Below are 26,816 nucleotides of genomic sequence, written 5' to 3' on the forward strand. Positions count from 1 at the left end.
TCTTTATGTAAACAGCCTTCATACACAGTGTTTGTAACCTGTGTCTTTTGTTTCTAATTTCCTACTTTGGGTTGGCCAGCCCTTTTATCAAATACCAGAGTTTCCTTGTAGACTTTTGTATCACACTTTGTTTGTTTTTTCACAGAAGTTCATATTTGTAATTCTTTAAGAAAATGTGTACTCTGTGAAATAGTGGTATCGGAGGAGTTTTTTAGATTGATTCATTGTCTTTGCCAAAGGTCCAAATATATGGCTTGTAGGGATTTATGCTTCAAAAGAATGACACATTTTGTGATTCAGTTTACTAAATCATTTAGTTTAGTTACTGGAGAAGAGTCAGATGTACATCTTTTCATGAATTAATTGTGTTTTCTCGCTTGTTTAAAAGTTGATGATTCTTTTAAATTCTGTCAGCCTTTTTGGATATATTCTCTGTATAGAAGGTAGTGATCACTACAGATTCATATCTGGCGTACTTCTAGGTGTCTCTGTACGCTTTTGATTCCTTAAAATAGTATTTACGTTGTAACGCTTTCTAATATTTCTCCAAGTCAGCAGTCTCCCCATACCCCATAGAAAGGGCTTCCAAACTCATTCAGGCTTTGGTGCCACTTCTCCCTCTAAACAGGTGATACACCTGTCTTTTCATAGAAAAAAGCCAGTATCAACCTAAATTTCTTCCCTGGGTCTAAGACGGAGACACCCTGCTCTTTTCAGAGCTAATGTTTGCAGCCGTATTCTCCATTTAGATCCTGCCCTCCTCTAACTTCTGCTGGACCTTGTGCCCTCTGTCACTGCCTGGTGTCTAGTCTGCCAAATGCTCTGGGTACCTCGTTCCACAGGCAGACAACAACACTAGACAGTCCTCCTTCATCTACAACCTGGTCTTTAGCTTTTGATTAGACCCAAATCCATTGATAGAGCAGGAAGTCACCTACCGTGACTTGGTGGCCCTATTCACTTTGTGACCCTCCTTTAGATATTGCACCCTGCGTCAGTCCCAAGCACCCACGGTACACTTTTGTGCCATCCGTTAGTGTACCATAGAGAGGAACTTACACCTGGTAGGGTCCACGTGTGATTGTTTAAATACATCACATCATCTTGATCCTGCCCGTAGGTCTTCTCTCGAGATGGAATATTTCCAAAATGTTTTTCAGCCCAGCCAATAAGCTTTCTATTATTAGCATTATTCATTTCTTTCTCAAAAGATTGAGAAAAAGTTGATAAGTTCTTTGCCTTATTTATGTATATGAAATTGTCATGGGTATTCTTACTTCTTCTTTTTTTTTTTTTTTTTAAATATTTATTTTTGAAGGAGAGAGAGACAGAGTGTGAGCAGGGAAGGGGCAGTAGAGAGGGAGACTCAGAATCCAAAACAGGCTCCAGGCTCTGAGCTGTCAGCACAGACCCCGATGCAGTGCTTGAACCCATGAACAGTGAGATCATGACCTGAGCTGATGTCAGATGCTTAACTGACGTAGCCACCCACGCGCCCCTCTTCTTACTTCTTTATGCCAAAATTAGAATATATATATGATACGTATGATATTATTTATTGCTTTATTTATTTTTAAAATTTTTTAGTGCTTATTTATTCTTGAGAGAGAGAGAGAGAAAGAGACGGAGCATGAGCGGAAGAGGGGCAGAGCGAAAGAGGGACACAGAATCCGAAGCAGGCTCCAGGCCGAGCTGTCAGCACAGAGCCTGACGTGGGGCTTGAACTCATGAACCGTGAGATCATGACCTGAGCTGAAGTCAGATCCTTAACCAACTGAATCACCCAGGCACCACTTTATTGGTTTATTTTTTATTAGCTTGACTATACCTTCTTAATTTTCTGGGTACTTCTGTTAAAGCTGACAGTAGTTCATATTTGAATAGTCCCTTTAATTGGCAAACTTTGAAAATATTGCTCCTACTTTAGTAAGAAATTATTATTTTTTTTTGCCTGTCTGGTCTCATTAATAAATATTAGTTTTTGTTTGTTTTTTAAGTTCTAGGTAAAGATAGATTTTGAGAATAGGTACAATGTTTAGGAAAAAATGCATAGCATGACATTAAAAAAAGTCTGTGTTAATTAAGTTATATTTTTAAAAAACGTCTGAATTCCTAAGGAAGATTTGGGGAGAGAGAACCTTCAAGTGTGGAAATAGGATATGCACATTCACTTTCTCTGTATGCTTAGCTTACTTTGACATGTTTTAATTGTATAATTTTTATATGTTGTTTTAGGGTTCATTTAAATAATTATATATTTATTCCTACGAAACTGTTTTAAAAAATTGCTTCCAGTAATATGCAGGACTTAACAATAAGCACAATATCATTTTGATAAGTAAATTACATTTGAGATAATTCGGAGATGTTTTGAGTTTGCTAAAATTGTTAACGTGTGCTTCAATTAGTTGATGAACTCAGTCTAATGTCATATTTTATTGTCCTTTAAAAATGTAGATGTTACTCCAGAGTATTAAACATTCTTAATTCCGATATTTATTTAATAGTCTTAGGGAATCCAAGTATATAGTGTCATTCTGAAAGTGGTTTTTTCCCCCACAGGGCCCTGGGATAGGAAATGCTTCTCTGTCTGCTTTCGGTTTTGTGGGAGCTGCACTTGAGATCATTTTGATTTTGTATCCTTGCTTTAACTCGGCATTCTGTCAACAAGTTTCTGTCCAGTTTTCTGGGACAGTGGTAATTTACTAAGACACTCGCCTAGAAGGAAAAACAAGTCAGTCTTCCTCAAGCATGCCAAGTGGCTTTTTGTTGTTTTCCCTTTGAGCCTTAAGACTTTTTGAAGACTGCTGAGAACTTAAGGAAACTTGCATTCTTTGGAGAGTTTTTTCCTTGATTCTCACAGCTATCTTATGGTGTCCTCTGTCGTCGGTTTCTATAGCCTCCGGTTTTTCGGAAACTTTATTCCCAAGAAGGATGACACAACTATGACAAAGGTAAAGTCTTAGGTGGCTGTGCCTCCCTTTTGCCTTCCAAGGCAAAGGAGGTGTTTTATGTCATGATCACCCTGAATGGTTCATTTGCGGTGACGGGTATTTGTTTGTAAATCGCATAAACGCAAACTGGAAGATTTTCCGAATGCTGAATGAGTGGGAAAAGGTTGTGCTGCTCTGTTTAATTTGGACGGCTTCCATTCACTTGTAAATGCGCAGACCTGCAGCGCTTGCTAACTGGCTGCGGAAGGCTCCTGAAAGGACTCTTTCTCCTCTGAAGAAAACGTATTGCTAATGAGTAGCTTTGATTGTGCAGACTGTACTTCAGGGAGCTTGTTTGAAGTCTGAAGAACTTAGTTGCTACAAGTGGTAGAGACCAAGTATTTCAAATTTGAATAATTAAAGCAAGACGGAAGAGTTCTATTCAGAAACGTTTTGTAGTCTGAGGCTAATTTGACTTCCTAGGATGTGTCCTTGGTTTTGGAATAACAAAGACGGTCACCGTATGTAGTGACCGCATCTTTCTAAAATATTCCCACAGGCTGTCACCGGAAAACGACTAGTAAGAGCTGCTGGCTGCTTCTGTTTTTATTACATATCACATATTTTCCGGCCTATCTCAAAAGAGAACTTCGCGTACTTGATTTACCTATCTATAGAATGCTGGGACTTCTCGAGATGCTTAGCATCTAGTTTACATGATCATCAGTGTTAATGGGTGTTTTCAGCTCCTTTTATTTAATATGAAAGAGTAAGCATGGGGCACATTGGAAATGAATCACTAGAATTTAGGGGCTTTAGATTTCTAGCTTTCTAGCTTTTTGATATTAAATCTTAGAATAGTTGAACAAATTCTATCTCCTGAGCAGTAGTCTGGCTTTAAAAATATACTGAGAAGTATTAAACGTACTCATTCTTTTTTAGTTGACGGGCAAACCTTTTTAAAATTGGCAACCTCAGTCAGTAATGTAAAATGCATGGTCTGAGGTACACAGAAAGTAATTTAAGTGTTCTATAACTTCCTACTTGTGCCAGATGCTGTAAATATCTGGTAGAACTGACATATGACTCTGAGTGTTTGTAGAAAACATTTCTTATTCTCTTTAAATTCTATGTTGACTAATATCATCAAGAAATTAACCAAATCCAGTACAGTAGTACAGGGTGAGGAGAGTGTGCGGTGAGTTCCCAGAACATGAACGGATCGATCGTATTTGTCATCCTGCAGTCTAACTGCCCAGTGTTCCTTCTGACCCCTGCACAGATCATTGGGAATTGTGTGTCCATCTTGGTCTTGAGCTCCGCCCTGCCTGTGATGTCAAGAACACTGGGTAAGTTTATGTGAGAAATGTCCATTTAAAGTCCATACCTTATTAACTGTATCTTTTCTAAACTTCTGCCTTGACTTTTAGTTTCTGAACGTTTTCCAAAAAATCATCCTTTGAAATATAATATGTCCTTCCAGACTATTTTAGAACTCCTGTGGTTTGTCTGTATAGAGAGCTATACCAAAACACTAGTTTACTTTTTTCAGATAAAGACCATTTTTTTTTTGAATACTTAAAAAAATATTCCTTCTCCAAACAACGGACAGTTTTTCCCACTGACTAGTTAAGCTTTTGAGTTCTCTCGTGAGTGATGAGGTATTAGGGTGATGGTGGAGTTCGGAGCTAATGGCCAAGAAAGAATTCTTGAAGACGTCTTTGGTGCAAAAAGTCGATCATTAAAGCGCAGGGACAGGACCCATGGGCAGAAAATGCTGCCCTGGGGTTGTGAAGAGTGACTGGTTATTTACTATGGAGTTGAGGAGGTAAATAAAGTCCAGGGGAAGTTTCCAAGGAGATTTACATATGCTACGGAGGACTCACAGGATCCTGCAGGCCTGGCTGTGGTCACGCTAAGGTTGTTTTCCCTCTAGTGGGGTATTAGCATGTGATCACAGGGGGTTCCTGGAGAAACGTTATACTTTGTATTTGCCTCAAGTATTTGTGAATGGGCTGCAGGTTATAAAGAAACTTAATGTTACGTGTCATCTCCTTCTTGCCTTTGTTTCCCACATCACTGTGGAGGGGATGGTGATGTTGGGGCTCCAGGAAACTGAGTCTACAGGTCTCTGGAGATTAGGCTATTGATGCGATTGGCTTTTTCTTGTAATTTACTAAGACATTTGTAAACTAATGGAGATTCACGTCCTGTAGGACTGTGATCTCTATCAGTTAGCCAGTTTTTCCTTTCTTTTCCTTTGTCCTTTTGGGCAGCCAGGAGGGTCTGAGGAATATCACACGTGTCCCACCAGAGGTGGGGAGGGTGGGGATATGTACTTTGCCCTCAGCTTGCCTTATGGTCCCTCATCAGTGAGGAAACTGTGATATTCAAAAGAAGATGTTGAATGTCTAGAAATATTAAACTAGTTTTTCTTATATGAAATGTTTTTTTTTTAAACTTACAATTTAGTATGTGGTTTAAAAAATTGAAAATGTGTGAAGATTTATTTTAAGCTGTTTTGTGTTCGTGCGATAGACTTGAAAACTGAGGTTTTTGAGAGCACATGCAGATTTCAAGGAGATCCGTTAGTTTTTTAGTTTCTTACTTGCCTGTCATTTATACAGTTTTCTCAAGTTTTCAACTTCTGGGAATTTTGATCATCTTTGAACAGTAATATATTTCCACTTAGTCATTGAGACAGTTGAACAGAGCTTCATTTGGCCTATTCTTCTCTTTTATAAAGCACTGTTGCAGGCTGTGATCTCCCTTCTTGGTGAAATATTATTTCAGACAAAAATTTCCGCCAAGCAGTTCTGTTTGGCCTTCCGGACTCAGCTTTCAACTCCAGAGTGTCCACAAATGATTAGAAGGATCCATCGTTCAACCTCAGCAACTCGCTCCTAACAAAAATGTCTAGTAGCTTTGCGTTGCTTTTGTTTACCTCTCGTATCGCCTCCGTTACTTACTCAAGACTTGCTGCCAATCGGGGAAGTGGGCTGTGTGAAGAAAATATAGACTGTATGGTTATGTGCTACAGAGAATTTCGTGTTTTAGTAAGAAGTGAAATCTAAGTATGAACGTAAAGGGACCACTGTTGCAGAGACGAATACAAAGCTTGTTTACTCAGTGGTCTTACCTCTTTTGTGTTGGCTTCGTAGGACTAGTTATTGTTTTGACATCTGCTTATGGTGTGTTAATCTTGAAAATGCCGAAAGTATGCATGTTAGTAACTTCATTTATAACTGAGCAGTATCATTTGTGTTGTGACGGTCCAACAAGTAATTTCTGTGATGTTATAGCCACCCTACCACTTAGCTACGAAACTCACTTGGCGTGATCTGTTACTTAAGATGGTTACTAGTGATATATACCGATTTTATGGAAGCGCATTACATGCTGAGTCTACTTTTAATACAAAGAAAACAAATTAATGGCAAAATTTGCTTTTTGAAGATCAACAAATTAAATTCCTGAGTAGTTTGCCATAGAGATAAATAACAAGAAGAAAAAGAAAGATGGGACAATTAAAATGCAGCTAACAAATGCCTGGGCCCAGCTGTCCAAACAGGATTAATGGAGTGCATTAGGGTACAGTGAGTCATGTGGCGCTTTGCAAAATATCAACACGCACTGCATTACATGTTATGCCCGGTGGCACTGAATAGATGAAAAGAAGTAAATACGTTAAACAGATTCATGGAGGCTTTTCACAGTATTAAAAAAGCAAATTTCTAGACTAAAAGAAGAAGCTTTATTTTAGTATTATGGGAAATGCAAACTAGAGAGTTACTTTGTAATTCCTCTATTAACCCTTTGGAACGGAGTCTTTGATTTTAAGAAGATGAGATGTGGAGAATTGTCATGAATATTATCCTAGTGTAGAACAGGGTTTTGATTTCCTAGCTGAAAAGCTCAGAAGCCCAGAATAGAGGGTGTATTTAACAACCAGATTCCAAGCTGTGAAATTTGTCACTCTTTCTCACTGCCTCTCACAAGGAAACCCTGACCCTAAATGCTCTCGTTTGCTCCTGTGAATTCCACCAGCAGCACCTCATCACTTGCAGTGAAATGAGAAGTGAAAGAGTGAGGAAAACCCCGCCGTTACCTGTATGCGAGCAGCTTTCCTCTTATTTCAGCCATTTATTGGTGATGGTTTTCATTTTAATTGTACATTGAAAATAACATTGAATCCTGCATAAAAGGATTGATGTGTTGGTATTTTTGTTTCAAAAATGTTCTCTGAGTTTTTTGTGTTTTCAGGGCTCACTGGCACTGTTGGTGCACCATAGGCATCATTAAACTGTAGCTTCAGACTCCAGTGCCCGGGTGATAGGACACATTTATTAAAGACTTCCTTTGATCAGGATCTTACATTTGAGTATGGAAAATTTTGTACTGATCTGAAAAATTACGACAAGAGTAGATTTTATAAGCATATTACTTGGGCAGCGAGAATTAGGTCGGGAGAAAGACTTTGACCGTGTATTTTTAGTCGGGTATAATTCATGTAAATGATAGTTGTCTGTAGGAAACACAAAGATTCTGAGTCTCCCATTTCTTACTCGAACTCTTTAAAGCTCTTTAAGAGTAATGCCACGGCAGTGCGCATGATTTCCAAAACACTGTTTTGCTGCCTCTTTAGATGTCAGTTTAGAAGAATCCGACATTTTGGGGGACTTGATGTCCAAGTGTGTAAACGGTTTACTGTCTGGTTTCACAGACATAAAGGTGGCCGGTGAGCCAGGTGAGTGTAGGGCAGGCCCAGGCTGAATGGACTCTGTGGATGCCCAAACTCTTTGCAACGAAATACTCCAGAGGCAGGAGTGAATTCTGTAAGAACAGACTGTACGATTGCTGACACGCTCTTTATTTTGCTTAATCAAGAAACTACTGATTGACCTCTTTTTGCCTTGTTATTTGCAGGCTCCTTTAACAGGAGAATTTTTTCTCAAATGCACCCAGCAGACCTTGCAGGACTGTTACTAATTTCTATTTTAAGATTATTTTTATAGTTATTTTATTATCCTGAAGCTTTCTATAACTTGTAATTATGTAAGGCCCAACTGCAGAGTTTTAAAAGAAAATGTACTTATGATATTAAAACAGAAACAAAAACATTTATCCCTTTGAATCACCTTGAATTTTTTTACTATTTCCATGTGTTTCTCATCGATGGGTCCCATCTAGGCCCTCATCTTGCAGGAGATAAAGTGGATTTCTCTTTTGTTCCTTGAGCAAGGGAACCTGTTTAAAAACCAGAGCAGTTTGGAGAGTTCTTTATTTGGGGTTTCGTGAATATACTAATTAATCTTTACCCTGGACCAGTTCTCTCCAATTCTTAGTGTAAAACAAAAGCAAACGATGCTTAGAATTGACAAGTGAAGGGGCGCCTGGGTGGCTCGGTTGGTTGAGCATCTGACGGTTTGTGAGCTCGAGCCCTGCATCAGGCTCTATGTTGTGCATGCAGAGCCCCCTTCGAATCCTGTGTCTCCCTCTCTCTCTGCTCCTCCCCTACTCACTCACTCTCTCTCTCTCTCTCTCTCTCTCTCTCTCTCAAAAATAACCAAATATTAAAAAAAAAGAAATGACAAGTGCAAAATAGAAGTATAAATCATAATAAGTATTCCTAACTATGTACATAGTCAATTCTGAGACCAGTGAGCATATGATCTCCTTATTTGTAGGAAGTTTTATTTTAAAATTAATTTTAATTATACAAGTATAGACGTGAACAGATTCTCATTATAAAGAATATTCAAATTAAGGATCAAGCTAAAATTCATTGTGACCACCTGTTTTAATCCTAAGCCCCTGTTCAGAGGTCTTCAGATCTTGCGTGCGTATGTGGACATAGCTGGTGCCTCCGCGGGAGTTGTGAAGTCCTCACCTGGGGTTACCTGGATCCTAACTCTTTGGTCAGCGTTCTTGTTTCTTCTGTTGACTCCTGACTTCTGTGTGCTGTCCAGTGGGAATTAAAAGAGGAAAAGGTTTCGAGATCATTTCCTGTACTGGAACTCAGTCATCTGTAAGTGAATTTCAAACTCAAGAACACTTAATTATCTCTTTCTGTTCAGGTCACCAGTGACCTCTTAATTGTGCCATCTTGTGGGTTCTGTTTTCACCTTAATTGCTCCATGGCATTTGCTGTTTGTAATCCCACTTCCCGTCTCTCTCCTTTTTTTCTGATCCCCATTCCCCTGTTGTTTTCTTCCTCCTTTGGCCGTTCTTTAGCTATCTGTCTCTTTTACTGCTCCTCGACTACACGCATACACTTGTCCCCAAACCCAAACCTCCAACCCAGCACCTACCCCTGGGCTAAGAGCAGGTTATCCCAACTGTGTATTCCGTCCCTACTGTAGGATCTATACTTGTGTGTGTGCGTATCTCCGTCCGTCCGTCAGTCCCTCCCTCCCTCCCCTGTACTTCCCTTCAGTCCTTGGCCACTTTCTATCTAAAGGGCCAAAGCAGAAACCTGGGAGTTACGTTAGATGCCTCTCCCTCCTCATGCCGACACCCAGTGGCGACACTCAGTTTCATCTTGCTAACAGTTTCACACGTTTGCTTCTTCCTTCCCGTTTCCCTTACAAAAAAAGTGAAAAGAATCAGACTTGTGTAAACAGCCAAGCAGAGAGAGCTGAGTGTGTGATTTTAAAACAATATTTTATTATTAGGGAATGTTCATGAGGTGGACTCTAGACAGGTGTTCATTCTTTGAGGAGAACAGAGTAGGGAGGGAAAGCAAAGCTGAAGAACAGAAGTGTTTACTTTTCCGAGCGAGGAAGTGTTACTGGGAGACGCTGCAGAAGCCCCGTCTCTGGATATTTCCTTCAGGAAGAGAGTAGACCGTCCTTGTCCGCTTTGGGGGGGCTTAACCCTTCACCTGTGTGAAAAATCAGCACTCAGGTGCTTCTTGGACAGTGATTATCATTCTCATTCACTGGGTTTTACTTTATTAAAATTCACATACTCCACTTCATCTGGACTGCTAAATTAAGTTGCCTTCATATTAGGACCAAATGAATTTGTAGCGCATAAATAGTCTTTGACTAAAGTTGGTGTGATATTTACAACTCCATTTCTCCCTGTCTGAGCTTGGGTTCGCGTTGCTCCCCCAGCCCTCTCTCCTCAGTCTCTCTGTCTTCGGGTTCCTCCCCGTCCTCTAAGGCCAAGTCACACGCTGGTCACACATGAAGCTGGGCACGCTTTCAGCCCTGTGTTATACTTACGTGTGTGTACGGCTTTCCCGAGGGACTTCACATCCCTTAAAGGACCAAACCATATTTCATGCGTCTTTTTATCCCTTCCAGCATCTAGTTAATAAATATTTGTGGTGTCACTGGGTGCCCCATGTTGAGTGTGGATTGTGGCCTCAGAATCGGTGAAGAAATTTCAGGTGTCCTGCTTCCATCCTGGTTGTCTTTATTTCCATGTTCCCAGCTTGTTTGACCAAGTATCTTAGTTTTATTATTTTAAAAGACCCTTATAATAATAACCAGCCAAAAGGTAGAAGCAACCCAAGAGTTCATTGACAGTTCAGTGCATAAACACATCGTGGTTCGTAATACGGTGGATGCTGTTCAGCCATAAGAAGGAAGGGTGTCCACGTGAGATAAGCCAGTCACAAAACAAAAACCAGTACTGTGTGATCACTCTTGCGATCTCAGATCTCGATCTGGGAGTCAGGATCACAGAGTCTCTCGATCACAGAGTCAGGAGCGGGGGTGGTGCCAGGGCCAGGTTGGCAGGGAGAGGAGGTGAAGAGTTGTTCTTTACTGCGTCCAGCTTCAGTTTTGCCAGATGAAAGTTCTGGAGGTTCATTGTGCAACAGCATGAATGCACTCAACACTGAGCTGTGCACTTGAAAATGGTTAAGATGGCACATTCTGTGTTGTGCGTGTTTTACCACAATTTAACCAAAAGAAGGAAAAAGGAGTGGTACAGTGATACCATATGGATGAACCTTGAAAACATTGTGCTGAGTGAAATAATCCAGGCACCAAAGGCCACGTATTGTAATATTCTGTTTACATGAATTGTCCCGAGTGGGAAACTCCACCGCAGAGAGACAAAGTGAATTAGGGGTTGCTAGGGATTTGGGGGAGGGCTGATCGGGAGGAACCGCCCGATGGGTCTGGGGTTTGCTGTGGGGTGTCGGAACTAGAGTGTTTTGGAACTAGATAGATAGACACGACATGGCGGATGTACTCCGTGCGCGGCACTGTTTACCTTGAAGCCATTGATTGTATGATACGTGAATTTCATCTCAGTAGACTATTATTTTCCTGAACACCGTCCCCCAGTAGAACAGTGGACAGTAAATACATGCTGTCTCGTCTGTGTCCCTGATGTGGGAAAATCTAACTGAACTTGAGGTCTACTTATTTTTAATGATTGCGAGTCAACTTTTGAGTGTTCTCTGTTTGTTACCCTAGTGTGGCAGCCGAGGTCTCTGTAGGATGGGCAGAACCGGACCGGGAGCACCCTCCCTGCTCCCTCCCCTCCAAGCACAGCCCACTCCCGCTTCAGCGGCCAGTTTAGCACTCCTCCCCTTCTCTTCCAGTGTCACTGTGATCCTGTCACTCCCCTGCTCTTTGTGCTTCGAAGACTTTGGCCATTAGAGTAAGGTTCTGTTTCCTTATGGTGGCACTGGAGTCCCTGCAACCTAGCCCCTGCCCGTGTGTCCGGTGTCGATTCCTGCCGCTCCGAGCCCCACCCGCCGGAACCACCTTTAGCGATCGGGGTGTTCTTCGGGTGTCCTGGCTGAGCACAGAGGACTCTGCTCTACTTTCCGTGCCTTTGAACCGTGTGACTTCATCTGCCACGAGCAATTGTGTGCACCACCCATTCCGCAGCTCACCTAACCCGTCCTTCGAGACTCGGCTTAGCCAGCACCTCCGGAGAGAGAGTCTTCCTTGAGCCTGTGTGCTCTCCCGTCACCCCTTCTTCCTTCTGCACGTGTCCGCCCCGTCACCGAGCACACTGTGATCTAAGTGCTCACTTTTCTCTTCCCTCCGTAAAGCTGTGAGCTCCTTGAAGAAAGGGATGATCTGTCTGCACACAGCTTTTAGTGCGTGTGCGGGAACCCATGCTTCTCGCTTCCCATTTTACTCTGTACAAAGACATTTAGTTGTGCTGCAAAGAGGTAGGAGAACATGAAGTATGTTGTGAAAGTCTGCACTTCTTAGGAAGGCTGTCAATTCCATAAAGGGAATAAATATCTTACATTCTTACATTGTAACGCCTACACACCCGTACAGCGTAAGAATATGAGAATGACTGGAAAATACTATAAACATTTAACTTGGAACACAACAGCAAACACTTAGAAATAAAGAATTTCTAATGAAATCTCGTTGCCAGAGCCATAAACCGAGAGATGCATGTACGATGTGGGGTTTATATTCTGTAGCCTGATCAATGTATTTTCACAGCTTTACTGACTATAATTGACATACAATAAACTGTACGTATTTAAAGCGTACAACTGACAAGGGTTTTTTCTTTCCCACAAGTTTTGACTGACTTGTACATGTGTGAAACCATCACCACAATCAAAATAGTGAACATATCTGTCACGTCAGAACGTTTCCTTTTGGCCCTACGTGGTCCCTGCCACACACCTGTCCCGCTGTACCAACCCCCCCCCCCCCCGCCCGTATCCCCAGGCAACCACTGACCTGCTTGTTGTAACTATAAATTAGTTCATGTCTCCTGGAAGTGTATGTAAATGAAATCATACAATGCGTACTGGTTTTTTGTCTGGCTTTTTTCACTCAGCGTATTTATTTTAAGACTTACCCAGGTTGTTGCATGTGTCAGCAGTTCATTTTTGTTTAATTGTTTAATTTTTTATTTTTGAGAGAGAGAGAGAGAGAGAGCGAGCATGAGCAGAGGAGGGGCAGAGAGGGAGGGAGACACAGAACCCGAAGCAGGTTCCAGGCTCTGAGCTGTCAGCACAGAGCCAGATGCGGGGCTTGAACCACTAGATCATGACCTGAGCCGAAGTGGGCCGTTCAAGCAACTGAGCCACCCAGGCACCCCAGCAGTTCATTTTTTATTGTTGAGTAGTGTTTCATTTTACGTGTAGACCGCGATTTGTTTATCCTGTCACCCACCAGAGGACGTTAGAGTTGTTTACAGCTTTCGGCTGTTGTAAGTCAAGTCGCTCTGAGCTTTCACGTGCAAGTCTCTGTGTGGGCACACGCTGTCCTGTCTCTTGAGTAATAACTGGAAAGGGAATGCCTCGTGTACGCTTCACTTTTTAAGAAACTGCCAAACTGTTCCAGAGTCCTTACCCATTTTGCATTCTCAGCACGAGTGTGTGGGGAGCCTGCCCTGGTATAGTCCATGAGCTAATGTTTGGCATTCTAATAGGTGTGTGGTGATATGTCTTTATGGATTTAACTTGCATTTCCCAGATGACCAAAGTGCTCATTTGCCCTCTGTGTATTTCCTTTGGTGAAGTATCTCTTCGGATCTTTGGCCCATTTAAAAAAATGGGGGTTGTTTCCTCATTCTTGAGTGTTGGACGCTGTTTACCTCTTCTGGATAAAAGTTCCTTATCAAGATAGGTGATTTGCAAATATTTTCCCCAATTGCTGGCTTATGTTTGTATTGTTTTAACAATATCTTTCAAAGGACGATATCCTTAATTTTGATGAAGTCAAATTTACCAGTGTTTCTTTTCGGATTGTACTTTTGGTGTTGTATCTACTGAATCTTTCTCTAACCCCAAATCACAGAGATTATTATCTCCTATGTTTTCTTCTAGATGTTTTATATCTTTAGGTTTTGTACTTAGATCCATGACTCATTTCGAGTTAATTTCTGTATACCGGATGAGGGATGAATTGAAATTTATTTTTTTTTGCATATGGGTAGCCAATTATTCTAGCACCACTGCTTGAAAAGTCTATTCATGTTTCCTCTGAATGGCCTGGGAAACTTTATGGAAAATCCATTGTCTATGTATGTGTGGGTGTGGGTTTATTTCTGGACTCTATTTTGTCCCATTGATGTCTCTATTTGTCTCTAGTTCAATACTGCACTGTCTGGATTGCTGTGGGTTGATTGTAAGACTTAAGATCAGGCAGTGAAGTCTGTTCTCCCCCCACACCCCCATCCCCAAGCCCAAGTCTGTTCTTTTTGAGAGTGGTTTTAGTTATTCTAAGTCCTTTGCATTCCCCTGTGACTTTTTAAACTAGCTTGTCATTTTCTACACAAATGTCTGCGAGGATTTTGGATTGTGTTGGGTCTGTAGAACAAACTGGAGAGGATTAACATCTTTACAACACTGAATCTTTCAGTCCCTGAACACTGTATACTTACTTAGTTCTTTAATTTGTCTCGGCCGTGTTTGCGTTTTTGTTTAGGTCTAGGACATTTGATGCTATTGTAATGGTATTACTTTAAAAACTTAATTTCTAACAGTTCATTGCTGGTGTATTTGTGTATATTGGTCTTTTATTCTGCAACCTTGCTAAACTCACTTATTAGTAATAGTATCTGGTTTGTAGATTTTGTTGGTTTTCGTTGATGATTAATCATAATTATGATTAATGATTTGTGAATAAAGATAGTTTTACTTCTTCCTTTCCAACATGGGTGCTTTAATTTATTTTTTCTCATCTGTTGCATTATCTGGAGCTTCCAGTACAATGTCGAATAGAAGTAGTGAGAGCAGACATTCTTGGCTTGTTTCCACCATAGGAAGAAAGCATTCTGTCCTTTACTGTTAACTGATAAGAACTGTAGTGTTTTTTAGCTTGTTTATTTTGGTGGATGCCTTTCACCAGGTCGAGGAGGTTCCCTTCTTTTCTACTTTGCTGGAGTTTTATCGGGAATGTTTACTGGGTTTTGTTAAATGCTTTTTCTGCATCTACTGACATAATCCTGTGGCTTTCTCTTTTAGACTCTGGTTAGTGTGCTAAATTACCCTGGGTGAGTCTTGAGTGTTAAACCAGGACTCCTGGGATAAGCCTCACTTGGTCATGACGTATTATCCTTTTTTTTTTTTACTGTTGGGTTCAATTTGATAAAATTTTGCTTAGGGTTTTTGCATCTGTACGAGTGCATAGATCTATAGTTCTCTTTTCGTTGTTGTTGTTAATATCTTTTTTCAGGTTTTGCTTATGTGAGTAATGCTATCTTCACTGAAACTATCCACAGGTATTTCCTCCTCTTCAAATTGCTGGATGAATGCTATACACTAAATGTTTGTGTCTCCCTGAAAATTCATACGTTGAAGCTTAATCCCCAGTGTGATCGTATTAGGAGGAAGGGGCCTGTGGGAGGTGTTAGGTCGTGAAGCTCTGCCCCCATGAGTGGGATTAGGGCCCTTATGAAAGAGGCCCCGAGAGCTCCCTTGCCCTTCCTGTCATGGGAGGTTATAATGAAAGATAGCTGTCTGTAAAACAGGAAGTGGACCCTCACCGGACATCTTGGACTTCTAGCCACAGACTGTGAGAAATAAATGTCTGTTGTTTATAAGCCGCCCGGTGTGAGCTATTCTGTTAGAGCGGCTGTAATGGACAGAGACAATGAGTTTTTATAGAATTGGGTTTTTTCCTTCAGCGTTTGAAATAGTTAATCAGTGGAGCCATCTGGGCCTGGGATTTACTTTGTGGAGAGGTTTTAACAACACATTAAATTTATATTATTGGTAGAGGACTACTCTGCTTATTTATTTCTTCTTGAGTGAGCTTTGTTGATGTCTTTTGAGGAATTTATTTCATCTATGTTGTCAAGTATTTTTTTGGCATAAGGTTCCTTTATTATCCCTTTAATATAGATAGAGGTATCCGTGCACAGCAGTGATAATTACCTATCTCATAGCTGGTGTTGGTAATTCGTGTTTTCTGTCTTTTTTTCTTTAACAGTATTGCTGGAGGTTTATTGATTTTTATGGATCTTCTCAAAGGACCAGTTTTCGGTTTCATTTATTTTTCTCTGTTCTTTTTCTCTTTTCCTTTCATTGATTCACTCTTTATTATTTATTTTCTTCTGCTTATTTGGGGGTTTATTTTTCTCTTATTTTTCTGCTTTCTTAAACTTGAAGCTGTGTTCCCTGATTTGAGGTCTTCTTTATTTTCTAGCATTGCCTCTGAACACTGTGAGTTTCCAAGTATTGCTTTGGCTGCACCCCCTTGAACTATCATCTAAAGTGCTGCCATTTTCATTCAGTTCAGTATACTTTCTGACTTCCCTTGTTATTTCTTCTTGGACCATGGATTGTTCAGAAGTCTGTTATTTAGTTTCCAAATATTTGAGGATTTTCCAGAGATGTTTGTCTGTTAGTGATTTCGAATTTAATTTCATTATGGTGAGGAAATATGTTTTGTATGACTTGAATCATTTTGAATTTATTGAGACTTGCTTTATGGCCCAGAACATGGTCTGTCCTCATGTATCTCCTTTGTGTACTTAAAAACAAGGTGTATTCTGCTATTCATGGGTAGAGTGTTCTATAAATATGAGGTCAGTTTAGTTGATAATGTTGCTCAAATTCTTTGTATCCTTACTGATTTTCTGTTTTATCAATTATTGAGAGAAGGGGTTTGAAATCTACCACAATTGCAGATTTATTCATTTCTTCCTACATTTCTTTTTTTTTTTTTGCTTCATGTATTTTTGAAGTTCTGGTATTATTAGATGCATAAATATTTAGGACTGTTACATTCTCTTGATGAATTGAACCCTTTATAATTAGGCTAATGATGATGACATTCTTCATTCGTGGTAATCTTTTTAGCTATGAAATCTACTTTGTGTGACATTAATATAACCATGTCAGCTTTTATTTTTTTGATTACAATTACATAGTATACTTTTTTCCATTCTTATACTTAAAAACAATTTTTTTTGATGTTTTTATTTTTGAGACAGAGAGAAACAGAGCATGAGCAGGGGAGGGGCAGAGAGAGAGGGAGACACAGAATCCGAAGCAGGCTCCAGGCTCTGAGCTGTCAGCACATCACCTGACTTGGGGCTCGAACTCACACACTGTGAGATCATGACCTGAGCTGAAGTCGGACACTTAACCGACTGAGCCAACCAGGCGCCCCTCCATTCTTATGCTTTTAACCTGTTTGTGTCTTTATATTTATTTATATTTATTTATTATCTTTTAAAAATGTTTGAGAGGGAGAGGGAGAGAGGGAAGGAGGGAGGGAGGGAGGGAAGTGCAGAGAGAGAGGGAGAGACAGAATCCCAAGTGGGCTCCACGCTCAGCACAGAGCCTGATGTGGGGCTTGATCTCTCACCACCATGAGATCACGCCCTGAGCCGACATCAAGAGTCAGACACTTAACCAGTTGAGACACCCAGGTGCCCATGTGTCTTTGTATTTAAATAGTTGGTTCCTTAAAGATAATGTAGAGGGGCACCCAGGTGGCTCAGTCAGTTAAGTGTCTGACTCTTGACTTTGGCTCAGGTCATGATCTAATGGTTTGTAGGATCAAGCCCCACGTAGGGCTCTGCACTTGACAGTGTGGAGCCTGCTTGGGATTCTCTCTCTCTCTCTCTCTCTCTCTCTCTCTCTCTCTCTCTCTCTCTCTTCCTTCTCTCTGTCCCGTCCCCCACTCACATGCACATGCTTTCTTTCTCTCAAAAATAAAAAAATAAAATAAACATTAAAAAAAGAAAAAAGTTTAAAAAAATAATTTAGAGTTGGATCTTGCTTTTTTATATAGTCTGTTAATCTTCATTTTTGAATTTGGATGTTTAGACCGTTTGAGTGCAATTACTGATATGTTTAAATCTACGATCTTGTTCTTTATTTTCTGTTTCTTCTCATCTCTTCTTTGTTCCCTTTTTCTTCTTTATCTTCATTTTTTCTGAATATGTTGCATTAAAAAAACTGATTCTCCTTTATCTCCTTTGTTGACCTGTTTGCTATAACTGTTTGTTGTAGTATTTGGATAGCTGCTCTCTGGTTCATAGTATACATTTTTAATGTCACAGTCCACCTTCTGGTGGTATCATAGCCCTTAATATAAGAGCCTTCTCACGGTGTATTTCCATTTCTCCCCTGGCTGTTTTTGTGCTCGTTATCATAAATTGTATTTGTACACGTTAAAAACCCTATAATACAGTGTTTCCAATTTTGCTCTGAACAGTGATCTTTCAAAGAGATTTAAAACTAACAAGTCTTTTATATTTACCTGCATAGTAATCATTTCTGTTGTTTTTCATTGCTTTCCGTAGATCTAGATTTCCTTCTGATACATTTTCCTTCTGTCTGTCTGGAGGACTTTTTTCAACATCCCACGTAATGCCAGTCTGCCAGTGATGGATTCTTTCCGCTTTTTGTATACATGAAATGTCTTTATTTTGCCTTATTTTTTTAAAGTTTTCACCGGATATGGAATTTCAGATTAATTTTTTCCTTCAGTATTTTAAAGATGTTATATGACTCTTTTCTCATTTCTGTAGTATTTGATAAGAAATCTTCTGTGATCATTATCTTTGTTTTTTTTTAATTTGTGTAAAAAAAAGATAATTTGATCTCTTTTTTTCCATATGACCATGTTTAAGATTTTTCTTCTTTATCACTGATTTTAAGAAGTTTAATTATGATGTGCTGTGGTGTAGTTTTCTTCAGATTTTTGTTCATTGAGTTTATTGAACTTCTTTGATTTGTCAGTATATAGTTCTCATCAAATTTGGAAGGTGTTCGGCCATTATTTCTTCAGATGCTTTTTCCTTCCTGTTCTCTTTCCTCTCCGTAAGGAACTCTTACCACAAGCATATCATTCGTTTGAAATTAATTCATAGTTCTCTCATGCTGTGTTCATTTTTTGTCTTGGTTTGCTTTCTGTATTTCGTTTGAGTATTTTCTACCGGTGTGTCACATCTGCCACTAATCCCATCCAGTGCGTTTTCCATGTGTCACATGGTAATATTCCTCTGTAGAAGGTCCGTTTGGGTCTGTTTTGTATCTTCCGTGTCTCTATTGAACAAGTTCACTCTTCCAGCTTCTGAAATATAAGGTGTACAGTTATGATTAGTTAATTGTCCTTGCTACTCATTCTGTCGTCTGGGTCATTCCTGGTTCAGTTGCTTACCCATGAGCATGAGTGGGCCCGTTCCCTGCTGAATACTCTAGAGCTTCTTCTGCACATCTGGGTCCCCACCCCGTGCAACTCTCTGTCTACCCTGCGGTCCCCAGGTTCCAACTGCACCTCTTCAACTTAGCAAGATGGCTGGACCCTGTCCCTGTTACTCTCTGTGCTGCAGCCCGGAAGGCCTCTTCAGGCCGGAGCTGTGGCAGAGGTAAGGCCCGGCTCGCCTGTTGCTTGTCTGTCAGCGTTATTGCCCTTTATTGCTTAATGTCCAGGGTCTTGCAAATGAAGGTTTTGTATGTCTTGTCCAGGTTTTTTTGGTTAATTCAGGTATGAAGGGAAAATCTGGTCTCTTTTATCCCATCTTGGCCCAAACCTGAAGTCAGTATTCCTAGTTGATGTAATTTAATGAAAATCTACTTGCAAAGTAAGAACAGTCAAAAGTTGAAGTCTTTGCTTTAATAGGATCCTCTCTATTCCACCCCAGAAGTGGACCTTCTCTTCAATTTTAGAATGACTTTATTTTTGAATAAATAAAACAGTTGGCAATGGGCCTATATACATTAACCCTGAAATTAATGATGCTTAAAAAGGATCGTATATTTTATTATTTTGTACCCTTTAGGTCATATTTATTATTTGATGCCTGCCTTAGGTATAAGTTTATTCCAACAGTGTGGTTTAGAGAAGGGAATTTGAAAACCTCGTCAAGATAATAATTTAACCGTTGTAAGAGTCCAGAGGGAAAAACGTGTCGATCCCAGTGTTTTGTCAGAGAACACTTAACTTCTAAATTTATTTTTTTATGACAAGATGTGTGTGTTCCTTTTGGCAGCCTTACATTAAAGCCATGGGTATCATGTCAGCCATTTGTGTGGGATGCTAGCACACATGGTTTAATGATAAAGTGGCTTTAATGATCCCTTAAGCGTGTCAGGCTTTCCACGTCTTCATGCTAGTGAGGAACCAGAGTATGCTTGCTAGAAATCAGAGTCATCTCAGGTGGGCTAACGAAGGTGGGTTCTCATGATTCGTGTTGGTCTTCCCTGAAATGAGGTTCTTGTGAAGGTATAAGTTCATTATTCAAGGAATTATGCATAAAATGTTTTTAACTGTATCTTAGTGGGTGGAACCGACGCGTGGTTTGTCATGAAGATCATTTTATTCACCGATAAGATGGCTTTATGCTTAGCCATGCTTAACTAAGTAGGCCTTTAGCTGGTGTATATTTTACTTATCTTTTAAAGAAATAACTTTTGAATGGGAATGAGCATTTCAGTATTTGAGTAGCAGAGTTAATAACATTTGATAATTGATTTTTTTGTTAGTATTATCTTAAAATTTTGCTGCCTTAATACCCTTTTTTAAAAAAGAGTTTTTAGGGGCGCCTGGGTGGTGCAGTCGGTTAAGCGTCCGATTTCAGCTCAGGTCACGATCTCGCGGTCCGTGAGTTCGAGCCCCGCGTCGGGCTCTGGGCTGATGGCTCAGAGCCTGGAGCCTGCTTCCGATTCTGTGTCTTCCTCTCTCTCTGCCCCTCCCCCGTTCATGCTCTGTCTCTCTCTGTCCCAAAAATAAATAAAAAAAACGTTGAAAAAAAAATTTTTTTTAATAAAAAAAAAATAAAAAGAGTTTTTAATGTTTATTTTTGAGAGAGAGAGAGAGAGTGTGTGAGCAGGGGAGGGGCAGAGAGAGAGGGAGACAAAGAATCCAAAGCAGCTGCCTTAATATGTATGCTTTTATATCTTTCTCCAGAAATGGAGATTTTGAAGTATTATACATTTTTACAATAAATGTTAAAGTTAAAATTTTAAGTATTGTTACTTTTTCCTAAGTGTTGGCATTTTTAATAAAAAAGTACATTTTACAATTTAATAATTGCTGTGACATAGCCTCTCAGATGTTGGTTTAGGGGTTATTGTTTAAGGTTCAGTCTTATACGGGGTTTTCAGGACTAAAAAGCTGCATGTGTTGTCCAGAGTGATCTTTTAGTCGGACCATGTTAGTTAGATATTTAAAAGATTAAATTTGAAAGGGCAGTGTCTTCAGAACTAGCCCCTATAACCTAATATTTTGTCTAGTGCTTTGTTGCACTGTAGCAACGGGCTCCTGTATGTCTGTGAGGTCAACCTGAGATGTCCCTGGGACCAAACATGTCATAAGGAGATCGCTCTCTGTCTGGGATTTCATATGAAGTCTTGGCCCTGACTCTCAGGGTACCAGGTTGAATCTGCCGAGAAGCTGTATGTCACATACCTTCCACTGCCCCTGTACTCAGCATGTGGCACTGCTGTCCCCCCCGTGGTACATAGGCCAGGTCCAGGGTGGTGGCGGAGTTACTGGTTAGCATGTCCCCATGCTGTCCAAAGTGGTCTGTCCCCATAGGTTCACGAAGTAAGTCACTGGGCTGTGAAGAAACCGTGAGAACTCATATTTATCTTTACTGCTATTATTTTTAAAGTCTGTTCTTTGTGTGTAATGTGAAAGTCAGTGAGTAGTACATATATAGTTTTAAAATAATTAGATATGCATATATATGTTCTGATTTTTTCTTTGTGAATGATGGTATATGAGTAAAATGTTCTGAAACCAGGTAAGACTCTTCTGGAGAATCTGCACAGGGTTTTATTCTATGATCGGTCACTTTCTCCGTCAATCATTTCATCATATGCAAGATTTCGTGTCTGTGTGCATCTCTGTGTTTTTCTTGTGGAATGATCTATGGCTCTGACCAGATTCTCAAAGGAGTTTGGTCCTAAACATCAAATAAACTAATTATCTGGGAAGCCTGGGCTGAAATCGCTGAAGTGTGTTTTGGAAGGACTGTATCCTGTCTACAGATAACTTCCTAGGTTAAATTAAATGGTACTTAGTGTGAAAAATAAAATGTATAATTAGATATGTATTCCTCTTAACACAGTCAAGTTTTTTATCTGAGAAGCAGCAGCTGTGATTGTTGCTGTGACTCCTGATGTGTGGTCTGTGCTGCGTCCTCTGCTGGGGTCTGGGTCCCTTCACCATTTTTTTTTTTTAACGTTTATTTTATTATCGAGAGAGAGACACAGAGCGTGAGCGGGGGAGGGGTAGAGAGAGAGGGGGAGACACAGAATCTGAAGCAGGCTCCAGGTTCCTAGCTGTCAGCACAGAGCCCGGTGCGGGGCTCGAACTCACAAACTGTGAGATCATGACCTGAGCTGAAGTCGGATGCTTAACTGACTGAGCCACCCAGGTGCCCTATCCCTTCACCTTCTTTAAAATGATATTTTATCGTATGTTTTCATTAATCTTCTCTCTAAAATATCATGGTAGATTATTGTCCATTGGCCCTGTGTAAGTGTGGCTGTTAAAGAAATGCTTTTTGAAACGTCCTATTTTTGTGATACTTTTGGATATGAAGGTTTTCCTGTTTTCTCTCTGCCCTGCTTTTGTAGAGCCGTCCCTGTAATAGGTGATGGGGTTGCTTTAGTGGGGGTGAGAGCTGAGTTCAACAGTCAGCTGATAAAATGAAATGGAGTTTGGTTACTCCTGAAATCCTTAGGCCACCCATAAAAGAAAGGTAATATGATCTTGTTTATACAGCCCTCTATGGTTAAAATTTTACATGATAGGCCCCAAGTGGCTCTTCAGTTTCTTCCTTGAAGATTGTCACCAGTCCCATCATCTGTCACTTGACTACTTGCGTGTTGTTTACTTATTTACCAGTGGTCAGAAAAATTCCTGGCATTCACACATTCTTTCTAATAAGTATTTGGCCTAGGGTACATTGTCACTGAATAGGATGACTTTTTTTTTTTTTTTTAAGACTTGTTTTTACTTATTTTTTAATTTTTAAATTGTTTTAATGTTTTATTTATTTTTGAGAGCAAGAGAGACAGAGCACGAGCAGGGGAGGGGCAGAGAGAGGGGGAGACACAGAATCTGAAGCAGGCTCCAGGCTCTGAGCCGTCAGCACAGAGCCCGACGTGGGGCTCGAACTCACAGACCGCGAGATCATGACCTGAGCCGAAGTCTGACGCTTAACCAACTAAGCCACCCAGGTGCCCCAAGACTTGCTTTTAAAAATCAGTTTAGGTGAATTTAAATAGCTTCAATGTATATAACTATCCTGCATTTCAAGGTTCGTTATTGTACTCCACAAACCCGGAGCATCCAGTTCAGATTAATAATATTCCCCTGCCTACCCCTCTCAGTTTATTAGAACTACCCTATTAACTTACCCTAGAAAAGAATCACCCTGTTAGTTTATTCGTTTATGTAGTAATTATTAAGTATGGGCAAGCATGGCTCTAGGCATTGGGAACATAGGAGTGAAAAAAACAAAGTCCTTGTTCTCATAGAACTTACATTCCCGTGGGGAAGGTGGGCAGCAAAGACACCAGAAAGGAAAAGAAATTATTTCAAGTAGTGTTGTGTTACAAAGAAACGTCATTGGGATAGCCGGCCATGGAGGGGTCCGGCTGTTTTATGTAGAGGGGACAGTTGCCTCTCTAAGGAGGTGACGTTCGACCTGGGACCTGCATGGAGAGGGGGACCGAGCAGTGGGGAGGTGCGAAGCGTGAAGTTTGTCAGGTGTCTCGTCCGCCACGACTCCACGACTCTTGTTTCCAGACTCAGTTGAGCACGCTGTGCTTTCTCCCCGTGAGCAGCGGCACAGTGGATGTCTTGTCGGTGTAAGCGTGCCGAGTGTCAGGGGTGTTCGCTCCAGCTCCCGCCCCTTCCAAGAAGCGACCGTGACACCCGGACAGAGTAGGTTAGGGCTGGTTGAGGTTGTTCCCCAGGATAACAATTACGGATTTCAACTAGGATACCTACTAACAGAAATGAGAAAGTCCATGGAATTTGATCTGTTTTGTACTTTATTTTGTAACGTATTTAAATATATTGTACCTGATTTTATTAAGGGCTATTTTATTTATTTTTAACAGGAATCACTAGATTTGATCTACTTGGAGACTTTGGAAGGTTTAATTGGCTGGGAAATTTCTATATTGTATTATCCTACAATTTGCTTTTTGCTATTGTGACAACATTGTGTCTGGTCAGAAAATTCACCTCTGCTGTACGAGAAGAACTTTTCAAGGCCCTAGGTAATCCTGAGGTTTATGGGTATTTTTCTCGCTTTCTCCTAATTTTTAATTTTGCCATATGAATTGATTTTAAGTCTTCATCTCTTCATTTTTCCTGATGTGTAACACCTTAGAGGTCACATTTCTGACCCACTCCTTATTGGTTGTGCTCTTGTGTAAAATTATTTCATTAAGCCTCGGCTTCCTTATCTATAAAATGGTGATAATACCTTCTTCTCTTGTTGTGGATATTAACTGAAATATTTCTTGTAAGGGCCTGAGCATAGTCCTGGCACATCAGAAGGGCTCAATAAAATGAGCTCTTTTATCGTTAAGACGATGGTGGTTGTGGTGAGGTGAGGGTAATAACGGGCTAAGCTTCTCTTTTGGTAACGACACCTCTTACTGTTTTTTAGTTGCAGATCTCTTTTGAGGCTTGGAGTTTACAATATCAAGCTGATCCATAATTCTCTTCCGTAAGCCAAACAAGTCAGGATAAAAATATTAGTGTTTTTGTCGTTAATATGGGAGAGGGCATTCCTGAATCATGTAGTCCATGAGTCACATGTGTTGTGACAGTATTAAAAAACTCTTAGGTTTGGCTAAGGTATAAAGGGAATAAATGTAACTTATCAAATGTGTTTTCCATGCTTACTTCAACATTAGTACTAAACATACATCAGGCTTTATATTTTAGGAATACCAGGGCAGTATAAACTGTCTTGCTGTATAAACCCTCTTGGGTTTGGAGTGTGTAATTTTATAATAAAAAAAGGGAAAGGCAGCGATTTATTGCAGGGACTCCTAACATTAGGTCGTTTACCTAACTTGACATCATTTGAATGTTTATAGTCTGTGTTCTCTTGTGGCTTGTAGTGGTTGCCATAGGCCCCGTACTGATTAAGGTCCAGATAACCTCCACCTTCTGAGCAACATGAAGCTTCTCACCCAACCAAATTCTTCCAACCTCTGTGGTTGAAGGGATGACCTTTGGGAAGGAAAAAAGATTTCAGATTATCTACTCATATGTACTTTACTTTAAGTTCACTCTGTGAGGGGATGGTTGGTGAAATAGCGGCCTAGAAGTGAAAGTGACATCTCATTTCAGCAGAAGCAGCGAATAATTGTGGATTTTCATGCCTAAATTTCATAATACCGACAAGGTAAAAATCTGTAAGGTGACGTGGGAATCCATAGCTCTCCCCGCCAAATGTCTCAAGTGAGAACTTCATTTTGAAGCCCGTGGTAGCATCAGTGAGGTTAGTTAGCCATAATGTCAGGTCAATTCCCACTGACTAGTCACTGACATGAGACGGCTGTAGATGAATTACTGTAAACTTAGTTTTGAGTTAAGTATTCTGGATATCATCTTTCTAAAGAAGCTTTTTTTAATGTAGGGAAGTATCATTAACCTAAGGTGAAGTCATGTATGTTGTGTTGGCCCTTTGACCATAATACGCAATAGAATTATCAAGACTTGTGTAAAACCACTAGATGGATTTAAGGTTTTTTTGTCCAAATGTTTTCTGTTACTCTTTGGAATGCCTAAGGAGGACATGAATCATACCTAGAAAAAGATCCTCCATATTAAGTATATGTAATAATGTGTGACTCATCTGAGATCTTCAGTCTAATTTCACTGGGAATCGTAATTTGATTATAAAATTTAACTGTCTCCTTTTTTCCCCTCTTTTTTTTGTAGGCTTTTCCCCTCTGGTGCTATGTCCATTGACAATGACAGTGTCTGTCTCATAGAGTACCTGGTGTACTCCGGGTATATAAACAAACACTGGATGGCGGTGGAGGTGACTGTATCCGCACAGAGAGATGTTGTAGTTTTTTTTTAAAGACGCGTAGCTTGTGCTGCCCCCGAGTTTTAGAAGTAACAACTGGAAATGTGTCCTAAAAGGGGATTCCCTTTTGCTTCGGGTGGGATTACCCCGCTGGTTCTCTGTCCGCCTAGTTCCTTCTCTAGCAGGCCGTGTTGAAACACGCTTCCCCAGCAGCTGTGGGTTCCTGTTGTCACTCAATGGTTTGGCCATTCCTGGGATCAGAACTCTTTTTTATGTTAGATTGATTTTTTTCCTTCCCATTCATCCATCATACACAGACTCAATTTTAGCTTTTCTTTTATGAACATATGCAGGTGATAGAAACTTTAAAATTCAGAGTGCTGTGTTGATTTAAGAGGGATGTAAAATTGCTTAACTGCCAGGTAGATAGCTATCTGGAATCTTAGGGGGAAGAAACCTCATCCAAGTATGTTTTTGAGGTGTCAACAAAGGTCTGAGCCTCATAAAAATGTTTCCTCAAAATCTTTTCCATAGATGGACTGGTTATATATTCTTGAATATCTTTGTGCTTCACTTTATTAGTAAGTGCTGAGAGCTTTGGTGCCACATGAACTATCTTCTACTTTTTATCCCCGGGAGGGCACAGTTGTGTATGTCAGGTGCATTATGTGAGTGACTGATGTATGATACAGAAGGAAACTAATGTAACTTTAGAAGATAGTGATACTTTCTTATTCTGTGAACTATCTTTGAATATTGGAATATTATTTATGTTCAGTTTATTATTTTGCCATTTCTTGTCTTTTTCTTTTTGATCATGTTTTCCATTGCTTTTCTTTTTAATGACATGCTTAATATTTTGGTATGTCTTTCCATGTGTTTTCTTGTGTGTATACTTGTATGTGTGTATTTTAAAACAAGAACGCCATCATATTTGTGTCGGGTTAGGTCCCCCGGGAAGCA

The 26,816-nt window shown here is 40.2% G+C and overlaps 1 protein-coding gene across 8 annotated transcripts in view; it reads left to right on the plus strand.

Annotated features, from left to right (window-relative positions):
• Positions 1-26,816, plus strand: part of LMBR1 (limb development membrane protein 1) — a 152,298-nt gene that overhangs the window by 121,910 nt on the left and 3,572 nt on the right. For 5 of the 8 annotated variants that reach the window (XM_027051208.2, XM_053217809.1, XM_053217811.1 and 2 more), the window contains 4 exons: positions 2,563-2,636; positions 2,864-2,954; positions 4,216-4,282; positions 23,920-24,081. In XM_027051208.2, the coding sequence (XP_026907009.1) occupies positions 2,563-2,636; positions 2,864-2,954; positions 4,216-4,282; positions 23,920-24,081 (394 nt within the window). Of the gene's footprint in view, positions 1-2,562; positions 2,637-2,863; positions 2,955-4,215; positions 4,283-8,744; positions 8,962-23,919; positions 24,082-24,476; positions 26,303-26,816 lie in introns of those variants that run through there. The other 3 variants (XM_053217808.1, XR_003417566.2, XM_027051210.2) reach the window with 3 other exon arrangements.

This window comes from Acinonyx jubatus, chromosome A2, assembly GCF_027475565.1.
Source record: "Acinonyx jubatus isolate Ajub_Pintada_27869175 chromosome A2, VMU_Ajub_asm_v1.0, whole genome shotgun sequence".
Taxonomy (NCBI): domain Eukaryota; kingdom Metazoa; phylum Chordata; class Mammalia; order Carnivora; family Felidae; genus Acinonyx; species Acinonyx jubatus.